The sequence below is a fragment of the Camelus bactrianus genome, chromosome 28 (assembly GCF_048773025.1).
Source record: "Camelus bactrianus isolate YW-2024 breed Bactrian camel chromosome 28, ASM4877302v1, whole genome shotgun sequence".
Lineage (NCBI taxonomy): Eukaryota > Metazoa > Chordata > Mammalia > Artiodactyla > Camelidae > Camelus > Camelus bactrianus.
The window spans coordinates 15,423,547-15,444,280 of NC_133566.1; the positions used below are offsets into that span (position 1 = coordinate 15,423,547).

The following is a 20,734-nucleotide window of genomic DNA, read 5'->3' on the forward strand; positions in this document are numbered from 1 at the left end:
TCACGCGGTCCACAAGGGTCGGGAAGCTGAGGCCAGCAGTGCACGCAGCCCCTCAGCTCGGCCCGCAGGCTCACCGGCCACAGCCCCTCCCTCACATGAAGAAGTTCCAGGGAGAGAAATGGAAAAACCAGGCCCCAGACCCACACTAGAAAAGCTGCTTCCAGGCACTTCTCAAGGATCCTTTGTGAGAACCCAGCCCCTTCCCTAATCCCACCCTCAGCCCAGAAAGATGAGGGACTCTTGTTTAAGAGAGAAGCTGAGTTTATTACAATGGCTGAGGTCTTCTTGACACCGGAGGACTCCCAGAGTCTGCCCTTCAGGGCCCAGAGGAAGGAGGGTCCTTGTTGTAAGTAACACGTCTCAGCTCAGGCCCACCCTGCCCGGGTCTTCCCTCCTGCCCCAGCCAGAGGGGACGGGTGACAGTGTGGGCCTGGGACCTCAGCCGCCCCCTTGGCGGAGCCCAGTTGGTGGGGGAGAGGAGGAGAGGAAGTGAGCTGGGCCCAGCCAGACTGCAGGTCCTAGGCAGGCTGGGACTCAGGCACTGGCAGCCTCCGCCCCCTTCCCAGATCCCCCGGGCTCCTCCACCTTGCTTGCCAAGCTGTAGTAGTAGGTGCGCATGCGCTGCTCCACGGTCTGGAAGTCTGGACGGTCCTCCCACCTGCGGGGGCGTAGGGGAGATCAAGGCCGCTGACCACACCCCCAGAACCCAACGTCAGCTGGTGGGTGGACAGGCATGGGGCTCGGGAAGTCGAAGTCTGTGGGGCTGTCTGGGTGGTGGGGTATTGGGTACTGGAGCCGCCTCTGTGGGGTGAGAGTACTTTCTAATAGAAGGGCTGATATCAGGATGTGGGGGACCACATACTGAGTGTTAACTGGTGAAGACTTAGGGAAGGGAACTCACTCAATGTTGGGGTAACAACTGTTGACCACGGGGAGCTGGAACAGTGAATTTCAAAGTGCCGAGCATGTTTCTTTGGCCAGGGTATTTGGGTGCTAGGTGCGGGCTCACACAGGTGTAAGTATGCTGCCCGTACCTGGGTACTGAGGATGGCTGCAGCTAGTGGAGAGTTGGGGCATTAATAGTACTGTGTGTGGGATGGCCGCGTGTTGCATTGGGGTGTTAGATGCTAGCCCCCTGGGGTAGTGGTGTATTGCGTGTTTCCTGATGGAGGCTGGCTTAATACACACTGGAGCCGTGAGGGGCTGATCATTTATAATCCATTTATCATAAATAGGATGTCTATTTATTGGACTGCTTGGGTATTTGGGTATCAGTGTGAAAGATGTTGGCCAGTGGAATAATGGATATTAGGGCAGGAAAGGTATCAAATATTGGAATGCCCAGGCAAGGCATGATCAGTGTAGAGAAACAGCTTGTTTGGGTGTATGTTGCCTGTTGTCTGATGGGAAGTGGAGATATTGATGGTGTAGGATTTGGGGTGTTCAAGCAGACAGAGGTCAGGGGTACTGAGTATTCTGGTGCTTCGGTGTTGGCCTGTCTGGGTAATTAAGTGTCGAATGTTGGCTGGTGGGAAACAGGAATTATACAGTGGAGTATTATGCCATCCCCTGAGTATTGGTATCATATTTTGGGTAAGAGGAATAACTTCTTTGAGAATTGCAGGATCATCGGGTTCAGTGTTGGCTGGTGGAGGGTTGAGGTTTAGGATGCTGGAGCACTGGGCCTCCACAAGTAGGGTGCTGGGGTGCTGGGCCACTGGGGCACTGTACGGTCAGTGTGTCAGAGAGCTGAGCATAGATACAGGGGGACTAAAGGTATCGGGTGATGGAAAGGCCATGAAATGAGAGTCTTTTATGTACGACTATTGGGTACCATGACCTCCTGCCCCAGACCAGGGACCCTCCCACCCACCGGCACTCACTTGTAGGTCCAGCAGTCGCTCATGAGTGTGTACATTTCAGGTGGACACTCTGGCGGGCACTCCATCCGCTTCCCCTGCTCGATGTAGGCCATGACCTCAGGGCCCTTCATCTTCTGCTCAAGCCAGAGCCAAGTGAACGTGTGAGTCACCAGGGCCCCCTCCCCCACACCTCTGCCCCCAGCCATCTGCCCGCCTCTGCCCACGCCTGCCTTGTAGGGCTTCTGGCCATAGGAGAAGGCCTCCCACATGGTGACCCCGTAGCTCCAGACGTCACTGCGGCTGGAGAACTTGCGGAAGTTGATGCACTCAGGCGCATACCACTTGAGCGGCCACTTCCCCGCCGAGCGGGCCTGGGGGGTGGGAGATGCTGCTGGGACAGGGCTTGCGGACCCTCCACCCACTGACCTCATCCACCAGGGCACCCCAGGGCCAGGGGGCTCACGGTGTAGTAGCTGTCGTCAGCACCGAGCGCCTTGGAGAGACCAAAGTCGCTGATCTTGGCGTAGTGCCGGTTGACCAGCAGGACGTTGCGGGCCGCCAGGTCGCGGTGCACGAAGTTCTTCTCCTCCAGGTACTTCATCCCCATGGACACCTGGTGCAGCAGCTCCGCCACGTTGCTGACAGGGATCTCCTCCCTGGGGGTGCAGGGGAAGGCGGGGACAGCTGGGAGGGGACAGCCCAAGTCCCCAGGGAGGCAGAGCCCACTTCTCTGACCAGCTGAGCCTGTGTTCAACAGATGCTTATTGAGTAGCTGCTGTGTACCAGGCCTGGGGCTGGGGACACAGTGTGAACAAAAGGCACACACCTCTGCCCTCATCCAGTCAGAACGCTTTACATTTCCCCCATACGTTATGATTCCCAGACTTACTCATGCCTCTCCACGTCTGCTTTCGCCATCCTGGACCAGCCCCCATCATCACTAGCCTGGACCAGAACAGCCATCTCTGCCTTCACCCGCACCCCCACCATGGTCTGTCCTTCCCACACTGGAGTCAGGTCCTGCCCCTTCTCTGCTTACGACCCCCAAGGGCTCTCATCTCACTCAGAGTAAATGTCCAAGTCCTCCCCATGGCCCAAAAGGCCTGGCACCATCTGCCCCATCGCCTCCCTGCCCACCTCAGCACCCCCTCCCCACTGCGTTCCCTCTGCTTTAGCCAAGGGGCCCTACTCACGATTCTTCTACCACACCAGGCACCTCAGGGCCTTTGCACTGGCTGTGCCCTCTGCCTGGACTGCTCTTCCCTAGAGCTGCACCTGGCTGCCTTCCCCAGTCTGCAGAAACCTTACCTTCTCATTTCTCACCTCCCACCTTGATACTCCCAACCCCCTTTTCCATAGTACTTATCTTCCAACACATTCTATACTTCATTGTCTTCTAATTATTATTATGTAAAGCCTCTTCCCCAAGCAGAATTCAGGGCAGAGAGCTTTGTCTCTCTTTGCTGATGAATCCCAAGTGCCCATGATGGTTCTTGGCCCAGAGAAATTGCCCAAAAAACACTGAGAAATGACTGAGTATACGAGCAGGGGCTGGGAAGGCATGTGTTCCAGCGAGAGCACAGGTTCACGGTCACGAGCCCCCATGAGTGTCATGAGGGTAGGGTTTGAGGCGAGAGGGAAGACAAATGAAACTGTAATTTCTTTGGATTAGAGGTCAGCCAATTTTTTTCTATAAAGGGCCAGAGAATAAGTAATTTAGCCTTTACAGGCCACATATGGTCTCTGCCGCATAGTCGTCTTTGTTTCAGGTTTTTACCTTTAAAAATGCAAAACCAGGCAATACAAAACCAGCCTGGCTGACGTTCCTGGCTTTGCTTTAAGTCAAAGTCAATCAACCATTGGCAATTTCATGTAGGCTGTGAATTGGCCCAGGGAGCTGGGGTAGCAACAGCGACAGAGCTGATACTTACAAAGCTCTTACAAGCAGTGCCAGGCACTGTTGTGAGCACTTAATAAACATCAATTCATTTGATCCTCACAAGAGCCCCCGGAGGTAAATACTGGGACACCAGGGTGGTACAAATGAGGAAACTGGGGCACAGGAGAATTAAGAGACTCACCTGGGGTCACACTAGTCCGTGGCAGAGCTGAGAGTCAAACCTAGGGTCAGACTCTCATAGGTGTAAGTGTGGATGGCAGGGGGTGCAGGGGGCGGGTGTGAGTGTGTCTCTGAACACAGGGAAATAATGTGGACCATACCTGTGGGTGGACAGGATCAGCCTCCCGGCCCCCAGCCCCAAACACCCGGCCGCTGCCCCAGGGGCTCACTTCTTCCCCAGCAGGAACTTGTGCAGGGGTCCCCCGCCCGCCATCTCCATGACCAGCATGAGGGCCTCGGCCTGGCAGACGCCGATGAGCCGCACGATGTAGGGGTTGTCCAGCTGATGCATGATCTGCGCCTCCCGCATCATCTCATCCTTGTCTGTCTTCTCCGTGCTGTGTTTGAGCACTTTGATGGCCACGTCGATCTGCTTCCTGCCACAATGCACAGAGGGTCACACATGAGCCATCATGGGGCCCGCCCGACCCCCTCATTCCCCCTAACCTGCCTCTCTTCTCCCTGGACTTGTGAGGTGGATGCTGTGGTTTGCCTCCCAGACCTCGCTGTAGGCCCTGAGCCGCCAGGAGTGCGGGCTAGGAACAGCTCACAGCCAAGTCCCTCATCTGGAACTGCCCCTCACTGGAAAGAACAGGCTCAAAGTGCCACCCTCTGCGGGGGCAGCCTGTATCCAATGACCAGTCAACACAGGGGACAACGGGGGACTCTCTGCAGCTCAGCCCAACCTCTCCCCACCCCCGACCTGCTCCCCTGAGCTCCCCAAGGGAATCTCCCAGCATGCAATCTCCTGTCCCAGCGTCTGTTTCCCAGGCAAACTGAAGTCACGGTGAGTGGCCTGGAGAGGCCACTCCCTGCTCTGCCCCCACACGGCGGCTGCCCGAGCACGCACTTGCGCATGCGGTAGACGCCCTGGCGCACTGAGCCAAAGTTGCCGCAGCCGAGCTCGATGTCGGCCATGAGGAGGTTCTCACGCTTCAGGAACAGCTTCTTATTCTTGAGCTCCTCGGGGTCGCTGTAGGGGCTCTCATACACACTTGTGTCCATGGGCATCGTTCGCGGCTTCTCCGAGGACGCTAGGCGTGCTGGGCACACACACATACGGGCGTGAGCTCCCAAGTCAGGAGCAGGGAGGGGGACAGGGGGCCAAGGAGGGCGGGGCATCCTCGGCAGCCACAAGGCATGAGCACCACAAGGTGCAGGGGTGCACCATCCAGAGCGTGCTCGGCACATGGATGGTACACGTGTGTGTTCCTGTGGGTGTGCACATTCGTGTGTGCCCCTGGTCCATTTGCGAGTGAACTGGGAAGCCACGTCCAAAAGGACTCTAAAGGCATGTGCCTCTGTGTGCACATGTAAGCATGTGTGCCCCTGTGTGGTCACGCCATATGCACCTCGGCAAGTTCAGACACGTGATGAGCTTGGAGCATAACCGGCACATAGTAGGTGCTTAACAGATGCGTGTCTGTACCCAGGGTGGCCAGGCATGGCCAGGTATACTACCGTGCTTGTCAGCACACCCCTATGCACATACACAGAGGTGGGCGTGATGCGTGTGCCCATGTGGACGTCTGCAGGCTCACTGTTTGCACAGAGCAACCAGGCCCACCGCTGCAGGTCAGGCCTGGCCCACATCCTTCCCCTCCCCCAGCACACCCAGGGCCTGGCCAGGACACTGCTCTGGGCCTGACATGGACCCCTCACACCTCCACCTCTGCTGCCTCACCTGGTTCGGGGGTGTATCCATCTGAGTTGAGAGTGTCGATCCGTCTCTGAGGCTAAAGGTCATGGGTCAGCAAAGGACAGCAAGCCCTGAGCTCGGGGCACACAGCCCCCCTCAGAAGACCCACTTCCTCTGGGGACTCCCAGGGACAGTGCTGGGGGACCCTGTTCTCTTCCACGGCAGCCCTGCCCTCCCCGCTCCCAGCCCCACCCTGGGAACAGGACCCACTGCCCACCAAGCTCCACCCCTGAGGCCCCAACTCTGCGATGCTGCTGACTCACGTGGGTGAAAGTGGACGGGTGGGCTGGCAGTGTGGGAGCAGCGGCCTCTGGGGGAGCAGAAGGGGCAGTGAGGGTGTGGGGCTGGGGCCTCCCGCTCCCCCGCCCCTCCGCCCCCTGCTGTGCCACTCACCTGAGCTGGCACTGTCGTTGGGACAGGCCTCCTTCAGGCAGTAGATGAGCCCATCCGCCTTCAGCTTCAGGTACTCCACTAGCTGTGCAGAGGGCAGGTCAGGGCCGGGGGTCCCCTCCTCCCCAGGGGCCGAGCTCCCGGCCACAACGTCTCCCCCACAACAGGGTGGGCGGGGGCTTACCTGCCAGAGCGTGTCAAACTTGGTCCCCTCGGGAATGCAGTACTTGCCCGCCTTGTCCTGGCTGATGAGGTAGTGGTACACGGTCTTCCCGTAGATCAGCGACAGCGCGTACGTGCCCTTCTCCTTCCGGGGTCTCAGCCTGGCGGGGCAAGGAGGGGATGTCACCCCGACAACCACCTGGGTCCCAGGTCCCACACACACACATACCCTATGAGCTCTCCACCCCTCAGCCTCACAGAAAAGCGGCAGGGACTGCGGCAGCCAAGGTCAGGCCCCACTCAACCTCCAGACCTACTGGTAGCAGGCCGTGCGTGGGGCTGGGGTGGGAGGGGGTGAGGAGCAGAGAGGAGAATGGCAGTGTTGCCAGTGGTCCAAGGACAGGCATGTGGCCATCCACAGGGGAATACTGGGCCACCCACGGTAGACGCTCAGCCACCCACAGCTGGACACTTGGCCATCCCTTGGGGGACATCTAGTCCCCCTTGGCTGGATACTTGGCCATAAGTGTGTTATAGGGCAGGGAGACACCTGGCCATTCATGGAAGGATATTTTTCTATCTATGATGGACACAGAGCCACTCATGGGAGACACACAGCCTTCAGACTTAAGACCATTCTCTTGGGTAGACAAAGCTGATTCTACACATAGAGCAGTGTAGGGGAGCACAAGTCCGCGGCTCGCTCACAGGACACCTCGTCCTCACAACAGACCCACCAGTTATGGGACCAGATGACCTTTAACAGAACGAGCCCCTTGATTGTCCTCTTCTGTAACTTTGCCAAAATAAACAAACAAATCTCCCATGTCCATGACTGGGAATGGAGCTCCTCAAAGATGGTGCCTTCATAGCGGGGGGGAGGGTAGAGCTCACAGGTAGAGCACATGCTCAGCATGCAGGAGGTCCTGAGTTCAATTCCCCAGTCCCTCCATTAAACATAAATAACTAAATAAAAATACTTCCCCCAATAACAACTACAATAATAAAGGTGGTGCCTTCGTGCAGTAAGAACCTGTCCAGCCACACAGCTGTCTGCACACAGACCAACCCGACCACATACCCCCACCAGCCCCAAGTACACACATGCACATGCGGGCCAGTTAGAGCCAGACGCCTGCATCCTCCCATCCCACGGTGAGAGCAGTCAGCATCTCCCGCAAAACATTTTGTCTTGAGTTCCTGGCACAAGGTTCTATTCCAGGGTTAAGGATAAATTTCCAACAGAAGATGGGGGCAGCTGGTCCTGGGGGTCTCAGGCCCCATGGAAGTTGCAGGCAGCTGACCAATAATCTAAGAGATTGAGCTGAGTTATGGAAGAGCTGGCTGGCAGTGCACAGCAGGAAGTAGCCATGGATGACCCACAGCTGGGCCCCCTCAGAGCATCAACTCTCAGGGCCTGGGCCCTGCCCATGAGGAATCATTCACTGGACAAACACCAAATGCTGACCATGTGCCAGGCACTGTTCTAAGCACAGGGACATAGTGGCGAACAAGACAGATGTGTGCCCACCTTGCAGCCCTTCCTTAGGCCAAAGGGACAGAAATATCCCTTCAATCTCCATGGCAACACCTGAGTGAAGGATGGAGGGGCGGCTGTGAATGTCCCATCCCATCCCAGACAGCAAGTTCCCTGAAGAACAATGCAGCGAGGGCTGACACAGTTCCCAGCCTAGCCCCAGCAGTCAGGGACACCTAGAGAGACAGGAAACATCTCTCCAGATAGGGTGGGGGGCGGGGGGCGGCGGGGGAGAGCCAAAGGCAAAGAAGAGAATGCCACAACAAACTAAGAAACGCCAATGTCCCATGAAAGGAAGTACTTCCATAACCAGACCAGCAGGCTGGCCTGGAGGTTATCATCTCCAATTACTAGTTCTCGTCTTCTGGGAAGTAAAAAATACCTCTTAAAGTCAAAACCTTAAGTTTTCAACTAACAACAAAAATTAAATGCTCAGCTGCTCACCAGCAAACTTGTATGGAATACTGGAAAATAACAGCCACAACATGAGGCATTTCTCCCCCTCAGTGGATGGAGTCTAGTTCTGTATCTCTTGAATCAGGGCTGGACAGTAGGACTTGCTTTGGCCAATGACATTAGCAAATAGGACACAGGGAGAGCTTGGAAAGCGGTTGAGCAGTGGGGCTTGCCTGCCCTTGCTTGCTTTTCCTGGCAACCCAGCAACCACCTTGGGAATGAGCCCACACTAGCCTGTTGGAGAAGCCACACAAAGGAGAACCACGGAACCCTTGCCTGCCAACTGCCAGACATGTGAAGGAGGCCATCCTAGAGCATCCAGCCCCAGTCAACCCTCCAGCTGACTGCAGCCACACGAGTGAGCTGCAAAGAAACCAGCTGAAGAACCATCCCACCGATCTAAGCCCAAATTGCCAACCCACTGAATCAAGCGTGGATAGATGACTGTTGTTTTAAGCCACAACAGTTTAGGGTGGTTCGTTACACAAAAGAGGCTGATACACTGTCTTTGGAAAAAGACATGTGAGTTCATAAAAGAGCAACCGCCAATTCCCAGGTAAGAACCACACAGGCAAAGACATTGGTGTAGTCACCATATATATTTCAATGCCACAAATTCCACTTTATTTACCAGAAAACCACCAGATCGTGGCAGCCCTTTGTCCCTACAATTCAAACTTGGACTTAAGCTATAGCCTCACCAGCTAAGAAATCAAGTTGTGTCTCTACTTTTGAAATAACATATAGAACCTGATGATGGTGATAAAAATAAGAGCTACTATTAATTATGAAACGAGTGCTAAATTCTTCAGATTTGTCAATTACTCTTCACAGCCCTCCCCAGGAGGTAGGTACCATCATTATCCACACTTTGCAGATGAGGAAGCAGAATCTCAGGCCTCACGTGGGTCAGGGAATCAAGGGAAAGGGTCAGTTCCTCCAAGTGGGCTGGCCCCAGGAAAGGAAACAGCGCTGGGGAAGGTGAGTGAGAGCAAAGATTCGGCCAGGCAAGATCTCAGGCCATGAGAAGGGAGGCCCTCCATCATTCACAGCCTCTTGGGGAAGATGCTGGACTTCCTGAGGTCACAGGAAAGAGGCAGGCACCACACTTCTCTATATGTCAAGGCCTGAGTGGCCACAGCTGACATCTGTTATGCAAAGGAACCCATGTCCAGACCAGAAAGCAGCAGCCCCAGCCAGAACCAAGCAGGGTTTTTAAACAGCTTTACAGAGATTATTCCATAATAACAAACTCACAGACGGCCATATGCTTCAGCTGCGGCTCAGGCAGAAATACATACATTCACCCACATATAATCGGAGCTAACATTTAGTGCATTTTCAGTACACTATACTATTGCTTTACACATTTTAATTCGTGTAATCCTGTGACAGACCCCAAGGCAGGTGCTACCATTATCCACAGGGTGGGTAGAGGGAGATGCTTCTCACTCTCCCCAGGCTCCTACCTCACTCAGGGTCAAAGCCAAAGTCACCTCCCTGCCCTCACCTCCTCCCACCCCAGCCTTCACTTACTCGACTCCAAGCACACTGGCCTCCTTGTTGCTTCTCGAACACGCCAAGAACCTGCCTCCTGGTCTATGTACTTGTCAGGAACAGCTTCTCCCAGAGCGCTCACAGCTCATTCCTCCCCCTGTCCCATTCTTTAATGAAAAGCCACCTGATCAGAGAGGCCTTTTCTGGTCACCTAAGCGCACCTTACAACCAACCCCCTCCCTACTCGGCATTCACCGCCATCTGACATACTCTATATTTTATCGATTCACCATCGTTTTTTGGTCTACCAGCTCCAAAAAGACGGGAATTTGTGTCTGTTTTGTTCACTGCCACGTCCTCAGAGCCTGAAACACTGCCTGGCACACAGCAGCTATTCAGTAAATATCTGCTGACTGCGCGAGAGGAAAACCAAGCAGGGATATTGGAAACTTGCCCAGCGTCCCCAGCTGGTAAGCAGTAGAGGCTGGATTCCGATCCCGGCCATCCAGCCCTGGAGTACTCACCACTGCTCCTCTTTCCCCAGTCATGTCCCTTTGCACACTCAGAAAAGCACTACCCACACGCACTTGTGAGCACAGACACACCCCTCACCGCCCACCGGCACACTGAGATCTGCCCCAGCCTCCAGGGTTACGGGCAACAAGCCCCAGTCCCAATTCCCCAAAGCTCCAGGCCCCAAGCCTCACATACAGGAACTTGCCGTCGGTCTGCGAGCCTGAATAGAGTTTGCGCTCAGCCTCCTCGCGCGTCAGGCTGCTATGGTACCAGGGCATCCGCTCGTGAGCCGTGGTGGCAATGAGCTTCTCCACCTGGGGGGCCTGGTTGATGATGGCCTGCTCCAGGGCATCGCCCTAGGGAAGGAAGGGTGAAGACTTGTAAGTGTCGCCAAGTGCGCAGCCACAGGAACCCTCTTCCATCTCCTGTACCCTCCCAATTGCCTCGTCCCCATGAGACACTCCACTCACCCTGGAGCACCTAGGTGAGTCGTTTAGGTGGTTGAGGATAGACAGCCCCTGCCCATCTCCACGGTCCTGCACCAATCCGTCCAGGCCCGGCCCATCCAGGGCCGCGGCCCAGGCCCTGCCTTCTAGCCGGCCCTAAATTCATCTCCTGCTTGAAAATCTAACACTGGTAATCCCCCACAGTGGTGTAGTACAGAGTGCCAAAGACCACAACCCACCGCCCTTCCACCGACCTACCCCAGGGCACCACCCCCACCATCCTCTCAGGCCCCGCTTCCAGCCCAAGCCTCGCCCCCTCGGACTCAGCGCGACCTCCACCTTCCTCGACCTAGATCTTCACATCTGGCTTGGACAAGCACCAGAGCATCGCTCAAGCCCCTGCTTCGAGGCCTCCTCCCAAGTCCCGCCCGCAACCAGGCCCCATCCCTCCAGCATCCAAATCGGACGCAGCACCACAAAAGGCAAACTGGCGAGGACGACCGCTTTCCCATTGCTCTGCCGGCCACCAGGGCCCGCCCTCCTCGACCCTGCCGTCCCAAGACCCTCCCTCCAGCCCCGCCCTCCAAAGAGCCGCCCCCTCCGGCCACGCCCTCCCAAGGCTTGCCCCTGGGTCAGCGCGCTCTCACCTCCAGCTTCCAAGTCTGACGCACGTAGTCGCGCACCATGGCATCCCGCAGGCTATCGAAGACCCCGGGCTGCGGCTCGAGCCCCGACGGCCGGTTGCACGGCTTGCGCAGGTTGCAGGGCAGCCCGTCGGGGTCGCGCGAGTAGAATTCGCAGAGCTCGGCGGGGCCGCAGTGCGCCTTTCCGCCCGCAATGGCGTAGGTGCCATTGAGCTGGCGCTCGATGGGGAAGTGGTGGAAGCGCACGTCGTGCACGAGCGAGAGCACATAGCCGCCCAGCGAGCGCAGACACTGGCGCAGCAGGAAGAGCCCGTCGGCCATGCCCGCCAGCTTCAGGTGATCCTCGGCCTCGGCGCGCGAGATACTGCCGTAGAAGAAGGGCAGGTGCGCTGCGGGGTCCGGCATCGCCGCCGCCGCCCTGCGCGGTGGCGCGCTCCTGCGCCTCTCCAGACCCTGTGGGTTAAGAGCGGGGTTGGGGATACATCAGGGCCTCGGTTTCCCTTCCTGAACCCGACCATTAGGCCCACGCGTTGAAGGGCACCCGTGCGGCAGAGCTTGGCCTGCTTAGCGTTCAGAGCGGAATTTGTGCCAAAGTCAATTTTGAGAGGAGCCCCGCCCTGCTGGACTCAGAATGGGGGGTCGCAAACCACCCTTTGACTTTTCAGACCTAGTGCGGAGCGCCCGGACACCCTCACTGGCCCCAGCACACCAGCACCTGGAACCATTCATTCATCTACCAAACGCATGTTGAATTCTGTGTTTCAGGCTAGTACTGGAGATATGCGTGAATAAGACAGACACGGTCCCTACCCTCCTTCAGGTAGCAGTCTGAGAGCGGGGTGGGGGGCGGGAGGATGCAGTAAACATAAAAGGAAAGAGCCAAAATAATCATTACAGACTGAGGTATTTTAAAGGAAATAAGTCGTGTGAGACTGATTGGGAAGAGACTACTGTAGCTGGGATGGTCACATTCTTTGCGGAGGTAGCATTTGACCTGAGATCCGACCCACTTCTCAAAGAGCATGGAAGAGCACGTCAGGCGGAGGGAACAGCAAGTTCGAAGATCCCTGAAGCTGGAACAACCTTTGCTAATCAAAGGAATTGACTCTGTTAGCCTTCCCCTCTCTTTTCCCACTGACCCTTTCCCCACAGCCTTAGAAATTTCCCCTTTCCCTGCTCCCTCTGCCTTCATGACCCAGTTTCTAGAAAGCATAAACTAATCTGAATATCCATTAGTGGAGGACTGGTTGAATATATTAGGATTTTACTCCAATGTGAACTTTGATACAGCCACTAAACAAAATGAAGTGTGTGATGGGAAAGTATGACCCTATGTGGGGCAAAGGAATTAAGGACCTTTAGATAAATAGGTATCTGGTGAGGCAACTTTCTGGGGTGATGGTGATGTCCCATGTCTCGATAAGCATTGGGCTACACAGGTGTCTGAATTGCTCAAAATTCAGAGAATGTACCAACTTAAGGTTTGTTCATTTCATTGTATTTGGGCCCCTCAATTTAAAAAGAAGCATAAAATATTGAACCCTAGTCAGAGATCTGCATGCAGAAATATTTAGGTGTGATGGGTACTGATGACTGTAATTTACTTTGAAAGGCATCCAAAAAATGACATGGATGGATGGATGGGTAAGTAGATTGGTACAACTGAGTCTTGTTACTCACAATATTTCTATAAAATTCCTGTAAACACTGAATTAGTAAGTACTGTGTGATTGCTTCTAGAAGAAATCTGGAGTTAGGTTCCTTCAAGCCTCTGGTCACAACATTTTCATCAACAGATTGGCACATGACCTTATTTTATGTGTACTTCTGTTTAGAGACACCTTGTTCAATTATATTGTTGATTCATTAACACTGAACTCTTGGTTAACACCCTAACTTTAAGCTTATCCAACACGTACTTTTTCTGTGAGGCACAGCACAGCCTTCTTGCACTTAGGACACTAGACAACACCTCAGCACTGCCCCTGGGGGGTCATTTAAACAGTAAAATCACCAACTAAAAGCACAAAAATGTGACACTGAATAGACTGTGAGCAGGATACTTGTTTACAGTGTGAGCTGAAACCAGAAGGCAGAGCATCGCCTTGTTCAACCTCAGCAGGAACAAGCAGGTCTGTTGACTCAAATTTCTCACCACTCTGCACACACCCTCAAATGACTGTGAATGTGCAGTGAGCATTAGTTTTAGAGTTACAAATAAATTTTAGCAAGTAGGCAATTGGCAGATACGGAATCCTGATAATAATGCATATCAGCTGTACGTGATAATGCAAATATAGCAAAATGTCAATTGTAGAATCTAAGGGGTGGATAATTTGTACAACTAATTTTTCCCATTTTCTATATATGTGTAAGTTTGTATATAATGTTGAAAAAAATGATCTCCCCATAACAGTTTCTGGTCCTTTCTCTACTAAAATGGGCTCAGCAAGGCCACCCAGGCATAGACGTGTGTTCAAGAAAGGGTCCTGGAGTACCCTTCTTAGTTAAACAATTGTAAGCAGGGGTTGCAAAGAAAGCTTTTGTGGATAGAGAAAGGCTGCCTCTCCCTGGGTGTTCAGGGACATGCAAGGATGGGCACTGCTGCTGAGCAGAAGATACTAGAGTGGGAATCAGGTGAGGTCTGAACCAGGGCAGCCGAAGGAGGGGATAGAATCTGCATTCTAACCAGACACCAGGGTTGGGAGGGCCAGCGTTGGGGCAGGGGGTCCTGAATGTCCCAGTAGTTACAGGCAGGTGGTTAAGCAGGGACTGCCTCTGTGCCCCACCTGGAGATGCAGGTCACTATTTCATAAGAGTGTTTAAACAGTCATGAGGGCTCCTAGGTATTCATCCTAGAGAAACATGTTCATACAAAAACCTGCACAGGAATGTTTATGGCAGCTCTATTCACAATTGCCAAAATTTGGGAACAGATCAAATGTTTCTCAACAGATGAATGGTCCCTCCAGTGGGACACGATTCAGCCGTCAAATGGAAGGAAGTGCTGATAAACACAACATGAGTGAATCTCAGAGGTTTCATGCTTAGTGAAAGGAGCCAGGCTCAAAAGGCTACAAACCATCTGATCCCATTCAAAACTGTCGAACACAGAGTGGCTGCCGGAGGCCCGCAGGCCTGGTGGGGAGGGAGGGGCAGGGGTGTGGACTGACTACAAAGGGGCATGAAGGAATACAGGGGACTCGTCTATATCTTGATTGAGATGGTAGTTCCCCGGCTGTAGACATTTATCAAACCTCACAATATTTTTCACTAAAAAGGGTGAATTTTACTGTATGTAAATGACACCTTAATTTTTTTTAATTAAAGGGGGAAAAGGGAGCTGGAAGGTATAGACACACCAAGCACTAAAAATAATAACTGAAAAAGGAGAGAGGGCTTGTCTACACGCCTGCCTCTCTTCCTCCATTCTCTCTGTCTCATCCAGCCTCACAATCTGTTCCCCTCACCCCCACCAGGCTGCTCTCCAGCTGTGGGCAGCACTGATGTCACCACCAGATGGGCACCAGGGAAGCACTTAGCAAGGCTGGGTCACCTGAGTAATGGACACCGTGACCCCCTCCCCCCGCTTGAACATCATGGCTCTCAGGTCCTTCATGAACGCCCTGACTTGCCGCCTCCCTCTCCTGTGGTTCCTGCTCTCTCTCTTTCCTCAGCCCCTGTCCCCAGCTTGGGCCATCCTGTCTGTGGCTACTCATGCTGCCACTCCCACTCATGTAGTCCAGATCTCTCTCCTGAGGGCAGTTTGTGCTGCCATCACCTCCTTTGATCTCCATCAGCTGTTTCTATTAATAAAACCGGAGATCCATATCTAACTCACATGATGCCTGTGGTCGGCTGAACCCCACAGTCTATTTCCCGCTTGAGCTGAGCTCTGGGGTCTGCAAGTTGCTTTTAGGCAATTCTTCCCCAAGGCCTCCCTTACTCAAGAAACTACTGTGGCTCCCTCCTGCCTACATCATTGAATCTAACTAAATTCCTCAGCCCTCCCTCTGCTCCAGCCACGCTGCCTTCCTTCAAGTCTGCTTCCATACTTGTATCCATGCTATGCCCTCCTCACTCCTCTCCGCCCCTCCAATCCAGCCAGCCCTGCCTCACAGACTCACAGCTCCGCTCCCCGCAGAGCATCAGGACACAGATAAGGCAGCAAAGTGCATGTCTGTCCAGGGGCCACGGGGAGGGTGGGGGTAGTGAAACCGGTCTCTGGGGCAGGAAACTGTGGCAGGAAACTACCGACAACACAGTTTGAGAAGCTCCGCCCCGGTGGCCGCAGGTGCAGCCTGGGTGGCCAGAGGCAGGTTAGTGCAGAAGCAGGAATGGGGAGAGGCTGGCCTTTGGGATCCAGTCCAGAGCCAGAAGCCAAGACTGGCGACCTTGGACCTGAGACCAAGGTGTCCCAGAGGCAGGAGCTTTCGTAGCTTTAGCCCCACCTCCCTGTCTCACTGCTGACAACAGTAACAACGGCTTTCAGAGGACCCTGGCCGCCCACAGCGTCCGGGAGGGTCAGATGTCTATCCTGAGCCGTGTACCCGCAGACTGTATGGCTTTCCCAGAAGTGTTCACCACGAGACATCCGACCCCTGGACTGACCCCCTCCGCTCACCCCGAGCTTGCAAGCTCCTCATGAGTTCAGAGATCCTCACCCGGCCTCCCCAGAGCTCACAGCTCCCCGGGAGACCACGGGCCTGGCCTCATTCTCACAGCCCAGGCCTTGGGAGGAGGGAAGAAAACTTTGATCCTTGGCCAGACAGCTCGGCCTGAAATTCCACGTTTCAAGCGTCCTTTTGGGGGAAAGGCAGGGTTGAGTTATATCTGGTCTAGACACACATAGTGCCCCAAACATACTTCAAAGAAAAACAGAGCCAAGTGATCAAGTATGTTTTCTAAAGCTGTGGAAAGCATATTAGCATATTTAAGGCTCTGAGAAGGTGTGCACGGAAGGACCCTTTCTGGCTTTGTTTAATCCCACACTTGTTTAATCCCACACTTGTTTAATCCCCATACCTGTGTAGCAGGGCCTTGAAGCTCTCCTGTTCCACAGAATATACTCTGAGCATCAAAAGCCCCAGTTAAATATCTACCGTGAGAGACCAGAGGGGAGACTGAGGCAGTCCAGCTACCAAGAGAATGAGCTGATCCAACTAGATGCGGTGGTGGTGAGGTGGGAGGCGGGAGTGGCAGCAGCCAGGCCTGGAGGTCCCGTGTGCCACCCTCAGCCAGACCCCCAAAGCGCCCCCACCCAAGGCACTGCTGGGATAGGGCCACAGCCCCTTACCGCCCCTCCTCTCACTGACCCCCAGTCCTCTGCCTGAGACCCCCCAGTTCGCTGCAAAAGCCACATTTCCTGCTCTTCAGCCCACCAGCCAACAACAGAGGCAGCACAGACATTTGTCAGCCAACAAAATGCCACCTTGGTTACAGTCCGAGTCACGGTGACAGCAGTTAGCACTGTGCCATGGATGGCGACAGGCGCCTTCTTATCTTTCTCCGGACACCAGGGCACCAGATTTGATCATGGATCTACTGGGCGGCAGCAGCGTGGTCCTGAGCAGGGAACTGAGCTCACCAGACCACACCTGGAAAGTGTGGCCACCGAAGGTGCCCAACACTGGGGGGTTGCAGGGGTTCCGTGAGATAAGTCTCACCAAGCGCTTAGCATGGGGTCTGGCCTGCCCTTGTCCTGTCATGTCCTCCTCTGCTCACAGTCCTCTGGGACTCCCACCTCACTCAGGGTTAAAGCCCAGATCCCACAGCGGCCCCCAAGGCCTTGCACAACCTGCTCCCTCACCTCCTTGCCCTCACTCACTCCCCACCAGCCCCTCGGGCCTCCTTATGTTTCTTGTTCAGGGCACTGGAACAAATCAGGCCCGGTCCAACCTCAGGGCCTTTGCACTGGCTGTTCCCTCTGCCTAAACACTCTTCCCCCAACATCCCTCACTTCATTCGAGTCTCTGTGTAAATGTCACCTCCTCCACGAGGCCTTCCCTGACCTCCCTCTCTAAAATTGCCTCCCCTCCTCTCTAGATCCGACCCAGTGTTATTCTTCACCACCGAAAATGTGATGATACTTGTTGACATAGGACCTGTGTCCTCTGCTAAAATGTAAGCTCGGTGAGAGTGGAGATTGTCTTGTTCACCTGCCTATACCAGCCAGGCACATAGTAGGTGCCCAGTAAACATACAAGGTGTGCCAGAGGCTAGCAGTACTGGGTACCTGAGAAGGTATGCAGCTGCTGTGATGGGTGGAGGCACCTCTGCGGGGCCTTGGAATTTGGCCGCCTGATGAGGGTTGAGGGACTGTGGGGGCTTCCTTGGGAAAGAAGAGTGAATGGTGACCTAGAGGCTTCCTCCACTAACCAGTGGTGGCAGAGGGGAGGAGACTTTGCACAGTCTGTTCCCTCTGCCTGGAACAGCACCTACACCCTTCTGGCCACATGCTTTAGGTCCCCTTAGCTGTCCCCTCCACCCAGAAGTGTTCTGTAATTTCCACCCCTCCCTGCACAGCTGGGTCAGGCACCTCCTCAGTTCTCCCAGAGACCATCCTCCCACATCACAGCCCCGATGGCCAAGTATGGGCACTGTTTGCTCTTCTGTCTCTGACCAGGCTGAGCTCCCCAGGGCAGAGCCTTGCCTGTCTTGTTTTCACTGCAGCCCCTGCTTCCCCCAAACAAGTATTTGCCAAACAGGCAACAGCAACAATAGCCTCTGTGCCAGAGGCTTTTCTACACCTCTGCCGAGCATTAACCCTCACATCAACTCCACTGAATGGGAACTGCTATCCCCATTCCTCAGCTAAAGAAACTGAGGCTCAGAAAGGTTGACATTAAGTTCAGAATCATGTGGCCTGCAAGTGGCAGTCAGGATGTGAACCCAGGTCTCTCTGGCCCAGAAGCCAGCACTAATCACTCTAGTAAATGTCCATTAGGAGAGCAGAATCCACGGCTCTGTGCTGGGTCCCCAGGGCTCCCACCCTAGCCTGGCCCAGGTGTCACCGCACTTTGAGCTGCCCTCAACTGTCAGGGCACAGAGTGCTGGGCTGTTGGCAGGTAAGAGGCTGGTCCTCAGATCCAGCAGACTCTGTTGGCCAAACAATGCCACAAGACCAGTCCCCACCCCCAACCCCAACCTCTGCTGCTGGGGTTCTAGGGCTGTGTGACCTCAGCAAGGAGCTATCCCTCTCTGGGTGTCAGGCTCTGTGACTGTAAAAGGGAGATGGGAAATGGCTTAGGGGACGGAAAAGGTGGGATGAGTGGGGAAGACAGAGCCCGACAGTGGGGACAGCATGGTGCTATCCGCACATTGCAGGGTGTTCAGCGGCATCCCTGGTCTCCATTTCACTAGATGTCAGTAACGCTCCCTGAATCGTGACCAGAAATGTCTCCAGACATTATCAAACGTCCTCAGTGGAGCAGGGAAGGCAAAACTGACTCCGGCTGAGAAGTACTTCCTTAACCCTAGGCTTTGGGGTGAGGCAGGGAGTGGCCAGCGTGGAGAGGTCTGGTTGCTACAGCCCCCCCCCAGAGAGTCTTGGGGAGCTAGGAGACCACCCAGAGCTAGTGATGCTCATTAGGACTGCAGCGCTATGCTTGTACTGCACCCACCGTGTGGTGCCAGGCACTCTAGATCAATTCACCCGCCTAATCCCCACCAGACAACCCTGTGAGTGGCAGATTTGTGGATTTGGGACATGAGGACAAAGAGCAGGAGGGACTTGCCCAAAGTCACAAAGCACAACCAGGAGGTAGCCGAGCCAGGACTCGATTCGGCTTCCTAGCTCCAGAGTGTACACTGAAGCACCACCCAGGCTGCCTGCCTGACCCACGTCCCCGCCAGGGCTGAGCGGTGAGGCTGAAGGACTGGCGAAAACAGGGAAAAGTAGCTCTGTATTGGCAGGAGAAGGGCCCTCACAGGTGTAGCCCATGGACTTTCCGCTCAAGGAGTCCCTGACTCTAATCTTTATTCAAAGAGTCAGAGCTTTATAAGCACCTACTGTGTGCTTGCTGCCCTGGCTGGGTCAAGTGGAGAGAAGTTGGTCTTGAGCCGTTCACCACATGAACGCCTGTTCCTTCCTGCTGAGACCATTTACTGCCTAGGATATCTCCCAACATTTCACCCAACAGTTAGGAGACAAGGACCTACTAGGTGCCAGTATTTGCATCTGCTTTTAACAGATCCGCAAATTGAGGTTCAGAGAGGCCAAGCAACTTGCCAAGGATACACAGCAATTGAGCAGGATTCGAGCTGTTTGCTCCTCCACCTCTCCGGCTTCCTCTTTAACCTGAGCTCCTCTACAAGTGGCTAGAGCCTGCCCTGGGTCCCCTGATGGCAATCAACCGCATTTTGATGTTCAAGTTCACGGCCCTGTTGAACCACCCTCATACTCACAGGCCTGGGGGCCAGAGCACACATTGCTTTCTCTGAAGGTTTCTCTGCTTCCTGGAGCCAAGGTTGCTGCCCTGATGGGGCCCAGCGGGAGGCCAGGGACTGAGCAGTCATCTCTTTGGCCCCTGGATATTTGTGTCCACTACCACTCGGCTGACCCTCTAAAGGGAGACCTGCTTCCTTCAGGGTGGCCACAAGCCATGTCTGTTTCCTCCTCCAGCTGGACACCACCCACCACAGCCCTACAGCCCTTCTGGTCCCCTCAGTGTCCTCCTGACTCTGTCCTCCTCCACCAGACCCAGGCCACCCCTGCAGACAGCAGCCCAGAACTGCTCCCTCAGGCAGGACTTACCTGGGACATGCTGATGGGTTTTGAGGCACGAGCCACCTGCAAGGTCTCTAGTCCCAAAGCCAAAAGACAGCTGGTTCTAGATGAAGAATTGGAGCCCAAGAAACCAACGTGGGTTTCTCTGCAGCCTGAGCCCCCAGCCTGAGGCCCCCACTGGCTAACCACCCCCTCATACACCCCAGCAAGGTGTAAGGAGGTCACACTCCACCAGGTTTCTCACTCAGAGTTGGGGTGGGGAGGGGAATTTGATTCACCCTCTGCCAGCTGCCCCGGAAGCCCCTGCGGTGGCCGTGCTGGCCAGACAGAGGCAGAAGGCTGGAGGACGGCCACTCACCTGGACACACCAGCAGAGCACGGGGGTCCTAGCTGGGCAGGGACCTGGCCCTGAAGGCCTGATGTGTTCTTCACGGCGGGTTTCTCTGAAACTCAGTCTATTTCCTTGATGCGAAGACAGGAAAGGGGGCTGTGTTTGAAGTTGACGTCAAAGTCACAAAGTGCTGTGTTCAAGGAAAATCGCAGGCCACGTGCTCTGGGGAGGGCAGAGGGCATTTCCGGGGCCAAGCAGAGCCTGCCCCAGCAGTGGGGGGAACTGAGGCTAGCTGCCCGCAGGGGTGGTACAAGAATGATGATTCCAACAGCTTCCCCCAAACCTGG

The 20,734-nt window shown here is 54.8% G+C and overlaps 1 protein-coding gene across 2 annotated transcripts; it reads right to left on the reverse strand.

Annotated features, from left to right (window-relative positions):
• Positions 1 to 240: 240 nt before the first annotated feature.
• On the reverse strand, positions 241 to 20,569 carry ZAP70 (zeta chain of T cell receptor associated protein kinase 70). Of its 2 annotated transcripts, XM_074354495.1 has the most exons (14): positions 20,415 to 20,505; positions 20,084 to 20,159; positions 11,332 to 11,781; positions 10,434 to 10,594; positions 6,255 to 6,393; positions 6,074 to 6,155; positions 5,944 to 5,990; positions 5,666 to 5,717; positions 4,832 to 5,024; positions 4,152 to 4,358; positions 2,326 to 2,518; positions 2,093 to 2,233; positions 1,884 to 1,996; positions 241 to 658 (listed from the first exon to the last, which is right to left on the reverse strand). In XM_074354495.1, exons 2-14 carry the CDS (start codon positions 20,090 to 20,092, stop codon positions 535 to 537), a joined length of 1,911 nt encoding a protein of 636 aa, XP_074210596.1. In that variant the 5' UTR covers positions 20,093 to 20,159; positions 20,415 to 20,505; the 3' UTR covers positions 241 to 534. The 2 variants fall into 2 exon arrangements, with proteins under 2 accessions (XP_074210596.1, XP_010957349.2); XM_010959047.3 differs by lacking the exon at positions 20,084 to 20,159 and having other exon boundaries at positions 20,415 to 20,569.
• Positions 20,570 to 20,734: the final 165 nt, after the last annotated feature.